The sequence below is a fragment of the Saimiri boliviensis genome, chromosome 10 (assembly GCF_048565385.1).
Source record: "Saimiri boliviensis isolate mSaiBol1 chromosome 10, mSaiBol1.pri, whole genome shotgun sequence".
Taxonomy (NCBI): domain Eukaryota; kingdom Metazoa; phylum Chordata; class Mammalia; order Primates; family Cebidae; genus Saimiri; species Saimiri boliviensis.
The window spans coordinates 86,973,615-86,994,590 of NC_133458.1; the positions used below are offsets into that span (position 1 = coordinate 86,973,615).

General features: G+C 38.5%; 1 protein-coding gene across 4 annotated transcripts in view; it reads left to right on the forward strand.

Annotated features, from left to right (window-relative positions):
* ITGB8 (integrin subunit beta 8) overlaps positions 1 to 20,976 on the forward strand; it is an 83,943-nt gene that overhangs the window by 13,658 nt on the left and 49,309 nt on the right. For 3 of the 4 annotated variants that reach the window (XM_074379600.1, XM_003934731.4, XM_074379599.1), the window contains one exon: positions 19,760 to 19,845. The exons of the other annotated variant lie outside the window; for it this stretch is intronic. Coding sequence is in view for 1 of the 3 variants with exons in the window: in XM_003934731.4 (XP_003934780.1) it covers positions 19,760 to 19,845 (86 nt within the window). In the remaining 2 variants the exon portion in view is untranslated. The remainder of the gene's footprint in view (positions 1 to 19,759; positions 19,846 to 20,976) is intronic. 4 annotated transcript variants of the gene reach the window in all.

A 20,976-nucleotide genomic window follows, 5' to 3' on the forward strand; every position in this document is an offset into this window, starting at 1 on the left:
AAAATTACTACAACCTCAAAATTCTTTAAGAAGTGGACTTTTCTGCTCTCCACTCCCACATGATAATGTTCTCTCTCTTTTGACTAGATCTTTGCCCACTCTCTTCCTCTAATCCAGTAGCTTTTTATTTTATTTTTTATTTTATTTTATTGAGATGGAGTCTCACTCTGTCACCCAAGCTGGAGTGCAATGGTGCAGTCTGGCTTACTGTAACCTCTGCCTCCAGAGTTCAAGTGATTCCCTGCCTTATACTCCTGAGTAGCTGGGACTACAGGTGTGTGCCACCACACCCAGCTAATTTTTTGTATTTTAGTAGAGACAAATTTTCACTATGTTGGCCGAGATAGTCTCAATCTCCTGACCTCATGATCCACCCACCTTGGCTTCCCAAAGTGCTGGGATTACAGGCATGAGCCACTGTGCTTGCCCTCAAGTAGCTTTTGATAATACTAACACAGCTACCTAACGAGCAGGTAAAAAAATAGTTATAGTAAAATCCTGGTCACCTAGAGTGCCTATGAAAGGTGATGTTTCAATTAATTAAATTCTATGGTCATTTATGTTCTAACTCTTGATTTTGAACATCTTTTTAGTATGTATGTGTACACTTTCCTTTCTTGGTAAGTACATCATTTAAACTTCCTTTGATTTTTGAAAAAAGTCTTACAGTTGTTATTTGATCAGATTTGCAAAGTTTCACAGTTACCATTTAATCAATAAATGAATTCATTGCTTGAGCACCTGCTCAGTGCATTTCACATTGGACTAATTGCTACGGGGACAGAGAGGAAGTAAGGTATCAAGTAGATGGGGTAGCTAAGCCCGAGGAACTGTGTGAGCATACAATATAAGATAGTGCTGTGGGGCGAGGTGAGTGGTTTGGGCCCTCAGTGCTATAGAGCTTTAGTCTTCTGATTCAGACAGGAAATAGGTCAAATGTGTTCTGATGCAAGAAAGAACCTTGCAGTCTCTTGAAAAGAATAATACTTAGTTTTAGTTTTTCTCATTTTTCAGGAGAGAATTAAAATGTAGAGCCCTGATTAATTGAAGGTTCCAGCTATTTCGATTTTACAATACATACTGTCCACATTTTCTAGGCATAGTATATTTTGTGAGATGGTCTTAAAATGCATCAGCATAAAGCGAAATGCAGGCTGTGACTCCAATAGTACACCTAAGTATTTGCATTGCTTTTGCTATTAGAAGAAACTTCTAAATGTGTGTGTAAAGACAGGAAGAACAGAAGTGTCAGTTTTAATTTATTAGATGAGTAGAGTGAAGATATCAGTGGTGAAATTCAGGGACAATGTGTGGGAAACAATAGGGCTTTGTATGTGTGCAAGGGGCAGTGCAGAATGGTCAGAGGAGCAAATGCAGTAGCAGAACAAAGCTTGCCCAGGGAGAGGCATCCCAAGCTGAGTTCCAGAGTTGACCAAGAGAAAGGACGGTGTTGGGTGCAAGTTACCTGAATGTCACAGAAATAAACGAAAGAGAGAGCACATAGGATGTTTTGGGGCAATGCAGGGGAGACATTCGTTCATCCTTTCCTTCAGTGAATACATACTGAGCTCTTACACTGTGCCTGGTATTGCTCTAAGCCTCAGGGATACGGCAGGGACCAGATAAAAAGATCCGCTCTTGTGGAGCTTTCATTCTAAAGGCAAGAGACAGACGTTTGACAAATTAAAGAAAGAGAATGTGTAGCACACCAGATAGCACTAAGTATCTAGCACCTTCTATAGAGAGAAAGAACCCCATATGGGTAGTCAAGAGTGCTGGAGAAGGAGGTATGATCTTAAGTAGGATAATTAGAGAATGCCTCACTGAGAAGGTGATATCTGAGCCAAGTCCCAGGGCCTCAGGAAGGGAAATATGAACAATATATCGTCTGCCTCAATAATATATCACTTTCTAGGAGGATATTGACATTATAATCCAATAAATTCTATAATTTTAACTAAAATCTAGTAAGTGCTAATTATTTAATAACTATTTTCAACAACTGTGTGGCAAGTACCATGCAGAGTATGAAAATCCGAGGAAATAAAGGACAAAAGTTGCTGTCCTCATAAGTCTTACATTTTCAGGGTGGGTGGACAAAATAAAAAAAATCACGGTTATACATAATTATCTAGTCTGCTCAAAGGTGGTAAGTGCTATGGGGAAAAGTGGAGCAGGGTTGGGGGAGGAGAGAGTTGCCATTTCAGGTAGATAAGGTGGGGTAGGCCTCATTACGAAAGACCAGTGTTTGAGCCAAGCCCTCAAGGCATTAAGAGAGTTAGCCCTTTCTGTAACCGGAGAAAGGTTAGAGAGATGAGAAGGCAATGTGAGAGATTTTTAATGTGTGGGAGGACTGAAGGACTGGCAGTGGCAGAGTGCCGATGTCTGAATGCTAGGCAGAGTGCATTAGCTTGTAAGACAAGGGATGGTGGTCAAAGAGGGTGATATGTGAAACTGGAACTGTTGCAGTTACTGGTAATTATGAAGTCTAAGGTCTGACCATCGAAGCAAAGTAGCGAAATCAGGGTGGAGGACAAAATAATTGGAAGAGAAGATAATACGGAGCTGATGATCTTGTATTGTAAAGATGACGTGTGTATATACAAAAATTGTCCAGAATTGACAGAGGAGTTTTGATGGAAAAAATTATAGCAAGCAAGGAGGCAACATTTTCTAGAAATGAGAAAGCATCTCCCTGTGGTTGGTAAATATCAGTGAATGCCTGCAACAATTCAGAATAGTAGGTTCGATAGTTACAAGAGTCAAAGCTGGGGGTGGGATGATTAAGGGATGAGAGAGGGAGAAGTACCTGTGAGTAGTAGTGAGGACTCAGGATGACACTTACATATCTCCAAGCTCAAGGCCATTAGGGTTCTGGCAGAGATATCAGTCATTACTCATGAGGTCAGGGGAAGACAAGTTCTCAGGGGAAAGCCAGGTTTCTGTTCAAGCAAGACGGTAAAGGGAACATTCAGATAAGGGACTGGGATAAGGGCAGTCCTTCTGGAAATGGAGCATGAATTTCAGAGGGCACAGGGAATGGGTTTCTGGAGTTGTAAAGAAGTAGGAGATAAGGAGGAAAGAGGGGTTGTAGCGAGCCTTCTAGGGATTAGAATGTTTTGGGGGAATGAGGGTGAATCTGGGAGTCTTTGGTTTCTTGTAGGAACTGGTGCAATAAACAGGGATAAGTGAGATTAGTCTTTGGGATCTAAAGTGGATAGTGGTGATGATACTGTGAGTGGCTGAGGGGCAAGGGGGAGGTTCTGAGATTTGCTCTTGATTCTTATGAAAGGAAGAGACAAGGTCTGAGGAAGCCTGACTTATTTCACTCTGCCCAATCTGCCAAAAGCAACATGGACTTCCTTTGTGTGTCTTAAGTCACTCTTGACTCCAGGTGATTAAAGTGATTGCCTAAGAAGTATACAACACCTGAGGATTATACCTGAAGGTGGCTCTGCAGGCAGAGAGGAGGTATGTACATTGAACATGACATAGGGCCTTAGGGGAGAAGCAAAAGAGAGCACCTTGGAGTTAAAGGCAGGTAGATTTGTTAGAACTTTGTGCTATGATCTGAATGTTTGTGCTTCTCCAAAATTCATGTGTTGAAATCTAATCATCAATGCACTGGCATTAAAGGTGGGGCTTTTGGGAAATGATTAGGTCACAAAGATGAAAACCCCATGAATTTTATTAGTGCACTTATGAAAAAGGCCTGTGGGAACTCATCTATCCCTTCTGCCATCTGAAGGTACAGCAAGAAGGTGCCACCTATGAGGAAGGCGCCCTCACCATACCACCACATCTGTTGCTGCCTTTGTCTTGGACTTGCCAGCCTCTAAAACTATGAGAAATAAATTCTGTTGTTTGTAAATTACCCAGTCTAAGTTATTTTGTTATAACAGCCTGAATGGACTGAGACACTTTACTACTCAGGTGGTGGGAATAATTCCAGGCATTTTGTCTTGTTTTAGTTTGTCTTTATTGTTTAGTGGAATACTAATGTGATCACGCTGTATCAGTAAAAGACACTGGCAACAATATGTGTAGTGATTTTTAGTGGTAAGTGGTGTTTGTAAGAGACTCTGAGAAAGTTGTTACATTAAAGCAAATGATCAATAAGGATCCACAGGAATGGAAAGAGGGAGTGAGAAATACTTAAGACACTTAATTTAAAGCAAAAAGTTTTGCTGATGGACAGGTCATTGAGGCTGTGGTAGAGACAGGAGTCAAGGTTGACAACAAAGATTTAAATCAGAATAGATGGGGAAATAATGTAATTAATGGAATAGATCATTCAGGTTAGGAAGAGGAACATAATGTTTGAGACTTGAAGATTTTGAAGTTGTGGCAGGAATCTGAGTGAGTTGTTCAGCAGATTCTTGAAAGTTTAAGACTGAAGCTTGGGTGAGAGTTTAGAACTGAAGGTACTAATTTGGTCTTCATGTTCAAGGAAGTGAGACTTGGATTCTTATTAGTTAACAGTCATCAAGCTGTAGAGTTGAGAGAGCAATGTGAAAATAGCCAAAGACATAACAAGGGGAGTTGCTTGCAAATGAGAGAAGTGACAGAGTCCCCACTCACTGTTGAAAAGCAGAGGACATTTAAACATTGCTAAGTGCTAATTGCTAAATGTAACTAGGAATTGCTATTTGCCTTTGAGTGAGCAATTAACTAGAAAGGTAGAAGAAATGATCATGGCAATGAACAGAGATATTTTTCTAATAAGAGAACAAAGACAATTTTGGCTTGAAAGAAAGGAATATTATTTCAATCTTCTTGATAATATAAAGGTAATGTTAGGGTCATATCTTAAGTGAAAGGACTTGGTATGAGTTCTTGCGGCTTTGATGAGAAAGAATTAGAATAATGACTATGAAAACATAACATAGAAAGTCAACAAGAAATTAATGAAAGCAGGGTCTAGGAACTAGCTGAGGTGAGAAGGAAATTTGGAGGGAACCCAATCCTTAATAGGCTTCTGGCAGTGCCCCATCAGGCAGCCTCAGATAATCAGATGTCGCTTAGGATGCATTACCCCATTTGTGTCTGACCTCCTGTTTACTTTCAACTCCATGTTTTAGAGTTCTTGAATCAGTAGCCTGCCTTCTGTCTCATCCTCTGGCTCTTCTTGAATTTGCTATTGATTCTGCTTCTCTCTGGTTTTTCATACCTAAGAACTCTTTCATGGTTCCTTTATCCAGTGGCCCCACTACAGCTCATGAGAATTCTCAGCTACAGCTCCTGGCCCCAGAGATTCCTAATGGCTCTGTCCATGGTGGAGGTAGTGAGGTGTGGCGGTAACTTGGGTAAGAGAAAAACCTTGAGCAAGGAGATGAAGACCTTGTAAATTTAGCCGTTTCTGGTGCTGATAACAAGATCGGGGAGCATATAAATAAGAGCTGTGAGCTTTGAAAGAATACAGATTGGTAAGTGTTGCAAGATGTAAGCTGGGAGAGAATCTCATAAGCAGCCAGTGGGAACAAGGAGAATGTGTTTGAAAAGCACTGTTTGAACATTTCCCCAAGGAATGATGAACTCTGCATAAAGCTGACTTTTGATGAAGGAGAAACAGTAGCTAGACCATTTGGGGAAATATGGAGAATATGGAAAAGGAATTTTATAGGACAAGATGGACTATAGTTCATAATACAGTATCAGTATTAAAGTTTCTGAATTTACCACTTCTACTCTGCTATATTTTTTTCAAATTTCTACTGACGAAATTGAACTGAACAAATACTAATTGAAAATTGTAAAATTGTAAGATATTATGGAAGATTATATTATAAGATATAGTTAGGTTAACATATTTTATAATAATTCAGAGTTCCCTTTTGTCTGAATCTCCAAGTAAAATGAATTTTAGAAAAGACAAATATTTAGAGTCATCTTTGGCATTGAGCATAGAAAAGGATTTACTTTAGAGAATGGAATATAAAATACAATATTGATGTGCAGTTCAAACTATATTAGTATTACTATTGATCATAATCTTAGGTTGGTGCTAAAGTAATTGTCGTTTTTGACATTACTTTCAATGGCAAAAACCACAATTACTTTAGCACCAACCTAATAGTGCTAATTACTAAGATATTTGATCTTACATTGGTGTCACTACCTACTCGATTCAATTTGTCAGGCTGCTGAGACTTGGCAAGAAATTACAAGCAGAACATAACAAATCAGTTTTGAATTTGAAAAATATTTTCTCTCACAAATTCAATCCATATGAAGCATTAAAATAAATTAATCTGAATAAAAGAGGATATGTAAATCAAATGCCATATAGGGATAAACAACTTTAATTAACCACTATCCAATCTGTAATTTAAAAAACAAAGAACAACAAAATTAAAACATAAGGTGTCACTGGCTTTTTTTCTAAAAACATATATACTGTTGTTTAATGTTTTGCTATATACTGGCAGGAAAGAAATACATTTCTCCACTGTACGCTGATTGTCTTTTATCTAATAAATACTCCATCTAAGTTAACTTACAATGCTAATTGTGAATAAACTTTATTGAAATAATTTACATCAATAAACAGTATTTATTTAAAATGTCAGTGGATGAGTTTTGCCAGATGTGAAACTACATACTACTATAGTAAACATACAGAACACCCTTCCACCCACCAAAGTTTTGTTCATGCCTCTTTGCTGACAGTGCTAAAACATAAAACAAAGAATAATCAGTCTGCATTACCAGTAACTGTTGTATCAAATATATAGGGATTTTGCTGTGTGTGTATATATATATATATATATATATATATATATATATATATCCCTTTACTGAATTAGTTGTCTTACTTTTTTTTTTTTATTTGAGGTAGAGTTTCACTCTTGTTGCCCAGTCTGGAGTGTAATGCCGCGATCTCGGCCCACTGCAACCTTCGCCTCCCAGATTCAAGTGATTCTCCTGCCTCAGTCTCCTGAGTAGCTGAGATTATAAGCACCCACCACCACACTCAGCTAATTTTTGTATTTTTAGTAGAGACGAGGTTTTGCAACATTGGCCAGGCTGGTCTTGAGCTCCTGATCTCAGGTGATCTGCCTGCCTTAGCCTCCCAACATTCTGGGATTACAGGCATGAGCCACTGCACCCAGCCTTTGGTGGCCTTTTAAAATAAATCTTTTCTATTATAAATTGTATCTTAAGACAGTCCCATCAACTCACAGAACTGTACATCCTATAAAGCAAATGTTCTCTACCAATCATGTCATTGTAAGTTGCACTCTACTCTTCAAAATGTTTTCACAGCTCAGTGGAGGAACACAGCACATAATGAGGGGAACATTTTTCCTGCATCATCAATGAGGAAGCAAAGCCTCAGTTCAGCAAAATTAGTTTATGAGGCTGAGGCCAGCGTATAGGCAAGGTTAGGACCAAAACATGTTGCCTTCTCCCTTTTTCAAGATTTGGCTTTCAGGACAGACCTAGAAATTCACAAGTGGAAATAGCAACTGCGAATACCACTTCCTGTGCTACTGCCTAATTAGAATGCAGCTCAGAGCTGTACCGTGACAAGAGGTTGGGGAAACATGGTTGTAAATGGACAGCTTTCCCCTCTGCTGAACCAGTACCAGCTAATCTGCTTCATGTGCTCAGTGAGATGTTCGAGCTGGGGCTTTCACTCAGAGTTTCCCTGTGCATTGAAAGTAAATGCATTTTGAAAAGGGTACCAAAGTATTTAGGAGAGTCTTTGACTCCAAGGAAGGAAGATACTCCTAGTGGGGAGAATCTAACATTCTCATCTTTAGAGTGGGAAAATGGGATTACTTTAGCATTGATGATAAAAGTAATGACATACTACGTGTATTAAAGAATTACCTAGAGGTACTTGGGGATTATTGTTGAGTCATCGAGTATGAACTAATAATAGCAAGGGGTTTTCAGCCATACTTTGGAATAATTGTCTTTTTCTGCGTTATTCTCTATTCCACCTAGGACAGTACTTACAAGAAAAGGTTCTGTCATCAGAACTGGGTTCAAACTTGGTCTCTGTATTTACCACCTCTGTGACTTTAGATGAGACTTAGCCTTTCTAAGCTGTAGTTCTCCATCTGTAAAATGGGCATAGCAGAACTTTCCTCATGGGAGTTTTACGAAGCTTCAAGTAGATAATTTACATAAAGTGCTTGGCATAGGGCCCACACAGTGTAATCATGTAACAGATACTTGATTTTTAAAATTTTCCCTAATTTTATTGTACTGTATGTAGAGATTTAATTTTCAAGTGCAGAGTCTTGATATTAAATATATTTTTGAACTTTCAAATGTAATTACAGGAAAACCAAATCCTAAGTGACCTAAAATTCATGTTGAGTTTTAATTTACCAGTATTCGTTTTTTACCTACAACTAAACATCTTACAACATAGCATGTTGCTTTGTTACTCTAATCAAGTCCACACCTGCAATATGAATTTAAGTTTAAAAGATGCAATATAGAGAATGCATTCCTACTATCCTAAGGCATTTTTTTAAACCTCCTTAACCATGGCATTTGAAGTTTGGACATGAAAAACAGAGTACTTTTTTTTTCAATTGGAGAAAGGAAATCTATACCTGCCAAGAGTTGGAAATGAAAATAGGAAGAGCCCCTGGAACTCTAGTGTGGTAGACTGAAAACATTATTTAGAGGAACAGAGTGGGAAACCGGTGAATATTTTGGCTTTTATAGAAAGGGAGTGTGCCTCATAAACAGGACAGTTGGAATGTATGGAAAAGTTCCAGTGAAAACAAGACACAAAGCACATGACTAATATTGCTTTTCCAAGTTAGACAAATGCAGCTCTAACCAGAATTTGCCACTGAGGGGCCTTGGGAGCCCTCCTGGAATCTTGAGATTTTGATCCTTTTTTTGAGTTCCAAGTCTAATAATGTAGGAAAATCTGTACAGAGAGACGATACGGTTTTGACACCCATCTTTCTTCCTGTTTCTGTCATTCTTGAAAATTCCCAGCAGGTGTCAAAAGACACATTGAAGTATTCTGGTAAATGAGCAACTGCAAAACTGAATTTATTCCCTTCAAGAACTACTCTTCTTGTGTGTCGAGTGACCATTTGGCTGCCTAGAGAAACTGCTTTGCCTGGGAAATAATACGGACTACAAAGTCAGTTTCAAATACAAATGACAAATGTTCTTTATGTTTGGTCATCTCCTTTCCACATCAAATAATGTATGTCAAGATGTACATAAGGTATCATCTGAAGATAATCAGACAGCTCTTAACCAGATTTGTGCATTTCATCTATCCTTCAAAACCAGTTTCAAGTCTACCTTGATGTTGAAAGAGTGCCTCATTAACTCATGATGTGCTCTTTCTCCTTTTATATCTCCTGTAAACTCAGCATGAATTGCCTTGTTTATCGTTTTGATTTCCCATTCAACAACACAGGAATACTCTATGTTTAGGGCAACCTCAGACTTCAACTTTCCTGAGGAGTTCCAGTTTACACCTCTTACACCGCTATAATTAACAGTGCACCTTTCAAGTAAAAAAGTGTCCCAATGTAGAACATAAATTATATAGCCATCCAATGTGTGCTGCAATCAGAGCTTTTTCATTGCAAGGTTGATTATGATGGGCATAAATGAATCATAACAAAAAGTTGTGTGATGGTCCCATCTGACCGGGCTTCTCATGATGGCCCATTTCAACACCATGGATGTCGTTAGTGGCTTCACAATGGTTCTTCTTGTAAATTCCCTCGTGACCTCGAGTTTTGATTTATGCCATCCCAGCCTACTTTAAGCTGTGACTCATGCTGGGATTGCCCTAAACAGGGCAGGGCAGACTAATGGAATGCATTCCATTGCCCTAACATTTCTTAACCTGCCCAAGGTTGAACATGTTTGTTTGTTTTTCTTTTGCTCTGCAAAGATCTTTATGCTAGCATAAAACCCTGTTATAATCACATAAATTGCTCACTATGTAACAGGAGAAGTTGAGGTTTGTCCCTGAAACATAAAGATTATATATAATAAAAGCCTTAAAAACCTACTTATTGAAAACCAAAGATAATAGTGCTCTTTCGTAATCAGCATTACGAGAAAATTCTGCTCAGTCAGGGATACTCACTTTTCAAGGGACAAGAAACATTTGATGAATTTAAATTTGTTTTAGATCTGTGCAATAAGGAAACGTAAATGACTTTGGTGGTACATCCTTGGACCTGAGGATGGCAGCATTAAGAAAGATTATTTTAATTCAGTATCATTTTATTATAACTTCAAAGTTTTTTAAAAATAAGCTAGTTCCACTGAACTACGCAATATCAAAAGACCAAGAGTAAGAAAACAGTAATCTGTTTTTGTTTGTGGAGACATAAAGATGAATTCAGCTAGTTATGTATCATTAGGTAAACATAGTTACACTGCCTTTTGCAATAAATAGGTTTTGGAAATGAAGATTACTTAAAAATGTAAGTAGTCAAGAGTTATAAACACTCAGGAATTAAATTGTCAAACTAATCTCTACTTAGAATACTATTTATTAATTACACATTTATTATTGAGTATATGCTAGTATATTGAGTGTATATACTAGGCTCACATACTGGGTATATAAAGAAAATGTATTTAAGGACCTTTCCTCCCAGGAACTGATATTCTGATATTCTTACTTTTCCAAGGGAAAACAAACAAATAAACATTTAGAAATACATCTCTTTAGTGTGGATGATCTACTTCAAATAATTTTATGCTTAACATTTAAAACATTTACATTTATTCTGTTAGAGTTTCTTATTTATCTTTCAAAACTCAGAGGAAAATTTATCAGTTAGGAATTGTGTTTATCTGCAAGTAAGAGGGTCTTTGAAAATAGGATGAAATAAGATTCAAGTAAAATTTCCTTTCACATCAGACACAGTTCTGAGAGTAAACAGGAGCAGATTGATACAGGGTCTCCGTGGTGTTCTGAGAGACCTGGGCTTTTTTTCTCCTGTTGTCTTTAGCCTTGGCTTCTGTGAGACAAGTTACCTAAAGTCTGATATGGCTGCTGAGGGTCTGGACATCACATCCATGTTCCAGGCAGAAAGAAGCAGAATGGGCATAGGGGGAAAAGGGGGCGGAAAAAACCTTTTTGAAAAACTTTCACAGAAGCCCCATTTCAAAACTTCTGCTTCCACTTAAATCATCATAATTAGTTACACAATCATCATCATTGCAAGAGAAGGTGGGAATTGTGGCATTTCAGTTCCCAATGCCACCTTCAACGGATCTAGGAGTCTATTAGTTAAGGACAGGCAGGCAAACAGCAGAGTCTACCACAATATTCTAATCATTTATCACCCTCTGGGGGAGATTACTGCATAGACACTGCTAGTGCCCCACCCATGCTCTTTTTAGAGGGCTGGTGTGCCATCTCCAGCTGCTCTGTATTCTGGCAGTTTATGGCTCACAGTTGCCGCTTTCTCAAAGGAATTGCCCTCCACCAAAAGGAGTGACTTTGCTCAGAGATGCCTGGAACATCAATCAGCCTACTCCAACCTCACTCCTCCCCGTACCAGGCTGCCTGCAGCCAATGACCATCCCATATGGGGTGGAAAACAGGCCCCAGGCTTCCAGGTGGGACAACTTTGTGTTGTCATTTGGGCTCAAGGCTCTGGGAGGGTGCAGGTTGAAGCCAGACTCCCATCACACCAACATAGATGCTTGCTGCCACGTCTCACTGCCTGTTCCAGTAAATCGCTTGCTAACAATCTCTACTCAGGGTCTTTCTCGGGAATTAAAACAATTGCTTTTTTTCTTGTGATGTCCTTATTCCCTCAGTGTCCTGCTGAGCTACTATATAAGAACTGAACATTATTATACCACCGCCTTCTCTTCCAAATATATGTTCAGATGATCAAACCTAATCACTGGAGCAGCAAACAGAAAAGACAACATAAAGAGGAATCCAAATTGGTCTTCACTAAACATAAATACTGTTATATGTTGACCCAAGTGAACGTAGAGACCAAATTATTTAGAGAAAATAGTTTGTCCCATAAAAATGCTTATTTTCATTTCCATGGGCTGAATGCTTGTTTGCTACAACTTTGAAACAAATGAAAGACCATGGTGGAGGCAAAGGAGAGGAAATGTGCCAGTCTAGGCTGCGTGATACTGCCAGAGAGTAGTATTTCCTGAAAGCATAATTCAGGAGTGAACTATAGATATTTTGAATTTCATGAATTTTGTTCAGTTAATTCTATAAGACACAGTTTAAATAAGCATTGGTGGAATTCAGGAGCTAAAGTTTTACCACAGATGTGTTATCGTTATTTTAATGACATCTGTTTCTTTGTCTATTTCAACAAATAGGTCTTGGCTTCCCCTGTTTTGAGGGATCATCTCAGGCACTAACTTCCCGGTAATCCATCTTCTCTACCTCTTCAGCACCTCCCTCCTCAGATCCACCTTGTTCAGAGAGTTTCAGTGCTTCCTCCTTTTCTCTCACGCCCCTTTTACTTAACCCCTGGTAGCATTTAACTGATTCTTGTTTTGTTTTGTTTCCTGTGCCTTATTTTCAAAGAAGTAGGCCTAAGCACCTACTGCTTCCCTTTATTTTTATAGGGGACTTTAGGAAACTTCAAATCAAAACTTGGAATAGGCCGGGCCTGGTGGCTCACGCCTGTAATCCCAGCACTTTGGTAGGCCAAGGTGGGCGGATCACCAGGTCAGGAGATCGAGGCCATTCTGGCTAACAGGGTGAAACCCCATCTCCACTAAAAATACACAAAAAGATTAGCTGAGTGTGGTGGCACATGCTTGTAGTCCCAGCTACTCAGGGGGCTGAGGCAGGAGAATCACTTGAACCCGGGAGGTGGAGGTTGCAGTGACCCGAGATTGTGCCACTGCACTCCAGCCTGGGCAACAGAGCAAGAGTCCAACTCAAAAAAAAAAAAAAAAAAAAAAAAGAAAGAAAACTTGGAATAACTAGGTAATGGCAAGTGATTAGAACGGCAATGTATTTATTTGAATTTTTATATTAAATGATAGCATATATATTTCCATGTAAAAGAGAGATTCAGTAATCAAGTAATATATGTTTAAGGTATATTTATGTGACCATGATATGTATATTTAGAAGGAGGAAAACCCAGTCATACTCTAAACTTTACACTCAGTTCCTCTGATTTTGACTGTTATCAAAGTAGAATATATATTCATTAAACAGTGCTTACTTGTTTTTTTAAGGAAGTAGCTTTATAAACTTGTCCAAAATTAATTTAATTTGTATAGTAAATGCAGTTCAGAAAGGGATATTGCCTGGAAAAAACGCGTTTCTCACAAATCATTTGTCTAGGAATAACAGAAGAATCTAGAATGGTTGATTCTAAATATCAAGTACTATGGTCTTTATCAGTTGTAATTGTTCTTTCTGCCAGATAACCATAAACATCCTTTAAATGTCGTTAAAATTTTGTTGACTTCACTGCAGGAAAAAACTAGAAATGTCTTTAAAAACTGTTACTTGATCTGATCACTTGACTTTTGAAAAGCTCCCGTTCTAAACACTGAAACTTCTATTGGCCTTTTCAGTTTTGGGGAGTTTGTTCGTCCGTTTCTTCCCCCATCACTTCTATCAGTTAAATATTTTCAAAATAATATGAATAAATGGCATCATCAAAAACAAAGAGTACCTAAGTGGGTGTCACAAATATGTAGTTTCCTGATTTTTGTGTACTCTATCCTGTTGATGATGGATATTTATTATACTTTATGACACACAGCTATAGAGGTCATTTCACACATGTCATAAACATCTAATTCTGGGAAATAATTTAAAAGTTATCCAGCTTAAATCAATGTTCATGTTGCAAAATATGAACAAAATACAGGTGTTCTAAGAGATTTTCAGTAAGCCAGTTCATAGTCATACCAAAATTGTATTTGGAATAGATTGGATGGATGTGTGTATATTCAGCCTTATTCACTTTTAAGAATCATTTTTGAACAACTAAAATAGATGCAGTAACTACTTACTTAATACCTATTTTTATTTTTTTAAAACCTTGTCTTTATGACCCAAGGGACTTTCATTTTAAAAACATTTCACTTTAAAAACAAAATGTAACATTTTAAAAGCATGTTACATTTACAACAAATTTGAGGACACATAATAACATCTTTCTTTGTTTCTTTGAACATAGAGTTTAATACACACATGAACATACATGTATGTATATATCCATATGTATGCGTGTGTATGTGTATGTAGATAATATCAATTATAATAACATTACAATAGTTTCTTTATGGAATGCCGACTGTGCCCTGAGCACTCTGTTTGGGGTGCTTTAGCTTACTTCATCCTCACATCAACAATTTGATATGGTTATAGTTAGCCCTGTGTTACAGTGGAGGAAATGGAGAGTTTAGGTAACTAGACTAGTAAGTAGCTCTGCTATGGAACATTGGGCGTTTCTTCCCAGTAACTATTTAGCAATACTACCTCATCACACTTGTTATCTACAGTTGTAAGACAATGAGAAAAATGTAAGACACGTAGCACATGCTAACAGATTCAGAAATAGAATTACTTAGAATGTACACACTTATTGACAATAGGCTATTAATCTTTTTCTGACTTCTGTCAAGTCAGTTTTTGTTTTGTTTTGTTTTGTTTTTTGAAACGGAGTCTTGCTCTGTCACCCAGGCTGGAGTGCAATGGCATAATCTCGGCTCACTGCAACCTCCGCCTTCCAGGTTCAAGCTGTTTTCCTGCCTCAGCCTCCTGAATAGCTGGGACTACAGGCATGCCCCACCATACCTGGCTAATTTTTGTATTTTTATTAGAGATGGGGTTTCACCGTATTGTTCAAGTTGGTCTCGAACTCCTGACCTCAAGTGAGCCACCTGCCTTGGCCTCCCAAAGTGCTGGGATTACAGGCTTGAGCCACAGTGTCCAGCCAGCAGTACATTTTTTTAAACTTTTATTTTAGATACAGAGTGTACATGTGCAGGTCTGTTACCTGGTACATGGCAGGATGCTGAGGTTTGGGGTATTAATGATCCCATATCCCAAGTACTAAGCACAGTACCTGACAGTATTCAACTCTTGCTCCCCTCCCTATTTTCACCCTCGAGTAGTTGCCAGTGTCTATTGTTCTCATGTTTATGTCCACGTGTACCCAGAGTTTAGCTGTCATTTGTAACTGGTAACACGTATTTGGTTTTCTGTTCCTCACCTAATTTGGTTAGGATAATGGCCTCTAGCTGCATCCATTGTGCTGCAAAGGACTTGATTTTGCTCTTTTTTATGGCTGTGTTGTGTTCCACATTATAAATGTACCACATTTTCTTTACCCAGCCCACCACCGAAGGGCACCTAGGTTGATTCCGTGTCTTTGTATCGTAGATAGCACTAAGGCAGTATATTTTTAATAACATGGGCTTCGTGAGGCAATGGGAACTAAAACAAATGAGCACGAGAGGAAGATCTGAGGATCTGTGCTTTAGCATATTATAATACTTCTTCCATGGCTTAAAATTTTCCATAGGATCAACTTTAAAAATCACCCTTATAAAAATGCAGTGCTCGAATATAAAGAATAAGATGCATATTGCAACATCACTAGGCAAATGGCTGAACAAGCAGCAACTGCAATTATAAAGTGGGAAAAACCACTCGGGCACACCCTCTAATGAGCTGTCAGTGCAGTGCTGAGGGCTGCTAGGAAACCATTGCTGGAAAGTAGTTTTCCTGTCTTGTTAGATCGGAGGGCAGAGGAACTAGGCAGGCCCAGAGGCTGATGACGAACTGCCCTGTCTGTAAACAGCAGTCACGCATTGTTGTATATGCAGTGTAAAGATTTTTACTTCCACAGAAGGGTATGTTTGTATATGTGTTGTGGGAGGGGAGGGAAGAAGACAGTGTGTGTTTGTGTGTGAGAGAAGAAATTCCTATCACACACTGACTAATAGCATTCATAATAGTTTGAACATTCAGTGAAAAAAAAATTGCTGTAATTACTGATATTGGTATATTCAGCATTTTGCTTGCATATTTTTTAATTAGACAGAAATTTCTTAAAATGCTCCACACCAAAGTGTATCTGGCATGTTTTCTGTGAAGTATAACCATGACACTCTCCAGAAATAATGTTTGACACTCTTCCCATGCAGTTCAATTTATGACCTTCCTCCAGTTCCGCAGAACCATGAGGCCACCTCCTCCAGATCCACTTACGGGATCTTTTTCCTGTGGTTATGTAGACCCTGAGAAATGTCAGCCCTGGAACCTGGGAAGTATTGACAGGACCAACCTTTCTCTCTCTTTGGGTCATCATTGTTAGGTGTCTGAAATTTGAGAATAGAGATGGGCCCTAGAACTTTTTAAAGGAAAGAGTCAAATACAAAGAAAACAGATTTTCTCTTGTGAATTTGTTTTTACCATGTGTACAATGGAAGTAGGAGCCTTATCTGAGCTGGAAACTGGGTTAACTTAGAACAGAGTCAGACAACTATTAGAAACAAAGACCAGAGTCCTAGATTCTGCAGCTTCCCTTCCATGAGACTATAGTCCTTAATTTTTTTTTTAATTGAATAGCATTAGGGTACAAGTGGTTTTTGATCACACGGATGAACTGTATGGTGATGACGTCTGGGCTCTTATTGTTCCTATGTGTACATTGTACGCAATAGGTAATTTTCCATCCCTCAGCCCCCTTCCAAACCCTTCTTCTGAGTCTCCAATGTTCATTAAACCACTTTGTATGCCTTTGGGTACCTATAGCTTAGCTCTCCCTTGTAAGTAACAACATGTGCTTTTTGATATTTTATTCCTGAACTACTTTGCTTAGGATCATGGCCTCCAATTCCACCCAAGTTCCTGCAAAAGGCGTTATTATTTTTTATGCCTGAGTAGTATTCCCTGGTATATCCATACCACATTTTCTTTGTCCACCTTTCCACTGATGGGCACTTAGACTGATTCCATATGTTTGCAATTGTGAATTGTACTGTAATAAACATGTGCACGTAGGTGTCTTTTTGATATAATGACCTCTTTTCCTTTGAATCATGGTAGGACTGCTGAATCGAATGGTAGATCTACTTTTGAGACTGCAGCCTTTTTTTTTTTTTTTTTTTTTTTTGAGTTCCTTCAATTATGTTATTGTATGTGAACGCTTGGAAAAAATGCTCCTTTTTCTTCACAACCTCACCAGCATCTGTTGTTTCTTGACTTTTTAATAATCGCCATTCTGATTGGCATGAGATGGTATCTCCTTGTGATTTTGATTTGCATTTCTCTAATGCTTGGTGAAGTTGAGTTTTTTTTCACATTGTTAGCCACATGAATGGCTTCTTTTGAGAAGTGTCTGTTCGTGTTCTTTGCCCACTTTTTGAGCCTGCAGCCTTAACTGCCAACACAAAAGTCTTCATGTTGAGTGAAAGGCTTGGTCATGTCTGGACTGAAATAGACGTAATTCCATGTTTTAGTTGAGTCAAGGCTAAGTAAGTTGGCAAAAGTCAAGTTAGGTCTGTGTCTTGGTTCACCTGTACTGCTAAAACAAAATACCTGTGACTGGGTAATTTCTAAACAATGGAAATTTCCTTCGTACAGTTCTGGAGGCTGGGGAGTCCAGAATTAAGGTGCCAGCATCCAGTGTCCCGTGAGGGACTTCTTGCTGTGTTTTCACGTGATGAAAGAGCAGAAGGACAAAGAGAGCTGAAAGCTTTGGAGCCTTAATCCCATTCAGAAGGGTGGGGCCCTTATGACCTAATCACCTCCTAAAGGCCCCACCTCTTAATACCATGGCATTAGAGAGGCTAAGGTTCAACATATGAATTTGGGGAGACACACCCAGACTGCAGCAGTTTGCAAATGTGCTTAATGTCTAGTCCTAAACTGGTTCTCTTTCTGTAAACAAAACTAAAAGGGTCACTCACTTTTCTAAACATTTTAGTAGTAAGCAGATTTCACAGTCTGGCAGTCTATAATACCACATGGAAAATTTTTAGGCTAAGGACTTTTCATACTTTGGGTAGCCAAGCTGGTGGCAGAGGAAGCCCAAAAGTTTAGAGTTACCTTTAGTTCTTTGAGTTCTAGGCCAGGTCTAGAAAGATTAGTGAAGTGAAGAAGTTTTGGTCAATGTATACACAACGTTGATATAAAGTGAAGCACAAAGCATAGAAGGAGATACATAGAAGAGTTAATAGAATATTAGAGGTGCTAGGGAAAGATGGTTTCTGCTTACTCCATTGAAGGTCTGGGGAAATACAGGGAAGGGTGCTCCAGACCACCCCAGTTAGCACTTCTAAGTGGAAACACAGGAGTAAACACAGTGGCTCCCTCTCTTCTCTTCTCCCACTACCTTCCTCTCCCGCTCCACCTCCAGGTCAGAACTGCTTTTATTCTGTATTTCCAGAATGTTGGGAAAAGTTGAGAGAGAAAGAAAAAAAGAGAAAACAGTTGGAATGTGGCTAGCTAGAGATTTTGTGGTCTCCATTCCCTTTAAAGTTACCACATCCATGTGTGGTTGTGCACATGCACACGAGCGCATGAATGTGCACACGCACATACTTTTCTTTTATATATGATACGTTTTTAAAGTGACAAACATGGATTAGAGAAAAGAAAATGAGATGACAAAGAGAGATACTAAATGTGAGTGCCTCTGGGGAGCAGTCCTTAAATATGCCTTCTTCCTCCACCCCTATCCAGCCCTCTCTAACGCAGAGTGAGAAGCACCTTCTCCCTTCTCTTCCAGCACTTTGGTGAAATCTTTCTGTGCATCTTATACTATGTGATACTGTTTGCTTCTGTGCTTCTCTGCTCATCTTATCTGTGAGCCACCTACATCCAGAATGTCCCTTTTATTTACTGTGAGTGAGATGGACAGATCACACTGTGACTTTCATTGTCCTTAGAACATGTCATGGTAAAGAATAGACTCCAGGGAGTATGTGATTGTGCCACTACAAACTCATGATAAAATGATGTGTGACTCGTTCTGCATCATATGTTATGTTTCGACCTATAATAATGAGCCTTATTTTAATTGTTTCAGCAGTTAGTGGATAGAGAGATAAAGGTAAATAATTTCCAGGCACAACTGTGTTATTAAAATACTGTGGACATGTGCAGGAATTTATGGAAATGTCAATTGGTCATGATCTTAGATCTTAAGTCATCCAATCTGAGAAAGTAAATTAACTAAAACAAGTGATTCAGTTGAACCACTTTATTTCTAAAATACTGAATCATGCCAGTATGTCTGATTCTGATATTCCCCAAGCCAAAATAATTAATATTAAAACAATTAGAATTCTCAATTACTTTATATGTCCATCAAGATTATTTCTCAGAAAATTCATTCACTGTGATTTAATGTGAATTTATACACTGAGATTTATGTCTATAAACAATAAGTTTTATAGGAAAAACTCTAGAACCCAAAGCACCTACTTGCTTCAGAGAATATGAAATACAGTGAAACTTAAAATTTACTAAAAACTTTGAAGGATCCTCATCTTCTACTATTGTAGCAGAATTGAAGCCAAACTCCCAAATCTGATCCAAATCACATTTTGGTCACTCTTCTTTCTCCCAAACTCATAACTAAATCATAGTTATCCAGGTATCTATTAATTACAATGAGCAGGCCAACTTCCTCCAATAAATGATATATCTTTGTTGTCAGATTTTTGTAATAAAAGGTCCTCTTGTTTCAGTTTTCAAAATGCATTTTAGTCTAGAATTACATATCCTTTCTATTTTGAGAGTAAATTGTAACTGTTTTCTCCTTCCTTACAGAAGACAATAGATGTGCGTCTTCAAATGCAGCATCCTGTGCCAGGTGCCTTGCACTGGGTCCAGAATGTGGATGGTGTGTTCAAGAGGTGTGCCTTTTTCTTTTTTTTTTTTTTCTTTTTCTCATGGTTGACTTGAGCTATAGCATGACTTCATTTTCCGAATATTCCATGTCCTAAAGGTGCATCAGGAAAAAGATACTGCTGAACATAAGGAAAATTGTATTTTGTTTTATGCTTGGAAACAGTGTATCTGGCTGACTATAAAGTATAACCGTTTTATTAGGAAAATTATGGTAATTTTGAAATGAAGTGCAAACCGTTTTATGTTTTCCATCTGTTCTATAGAGAGAACTGCAACCACAGCTAGTAACTTTTGATAGTTCAGTAGGCTTTGGTGTGGAATTCTTGCTTCGGCTTGAGGCATTAGGTTATGTATCCTATTGTTCAAAATAAGTGTTTTTCTGTTCTACCAAGAGAGACAAATCCTAATAACAAAATTCTTAGTAAAACAATTACAGTGCATTCCTTCTTTCTTGGCTCTAGGGCTGTTTTGTTAGTTTTCTTTTGTCAGTAATCTGCAGTTAGAATTAACTGCCTCTATCTGGTAATTTGCACTGAAGAAGTGAACTGCTAACTTGGAATTTCTTCTTGTATGAGATTGCCTAAATAATTTTACATTCACTTATGTAACTCCTGGGAATTGGAACAAATAGGCCTTTAGTGACCTTTTGCTTGACATGGAGATAAGTCTCTAGTTTTTGTCTCCTCTGTCTTAACAACTGTGCCTACCGTGATCTTTCCAACCTCCTTTATTACTTCTTAGAGAAAACAGAAAGCTGAAAGGTAGCAACAGATGGTGGACATCACTTTCTTCTAGGAAGCAAATCAGAATAGCGGCAGGGGAAGGGTTCAAGAAACAGTAGGCATATCTGAAAGTAAGTCTCCCTACTGATAGCCTAAAGGCTTCCCAGAGGGACTCTGGGCTCCATCGGTGAGAAAACCAGATGTCAGTCATGAACTAGAAAGTGCCTCATCTGAACTCCTGGAGCCAGAGATGTCGTAGAGAGGACAATTTCACAGTTTCTGGGTCCAATCCCATCACTTCCTGTGAGTCAAATGACCAAAAGAATTCACTTTATTCTAGCATCTCCCTTTCCTCATCTCTATAACCTCAGATTTGGTGTTTGCTTCCAGGTTTTTCTCTGTCAAGAATGTTTC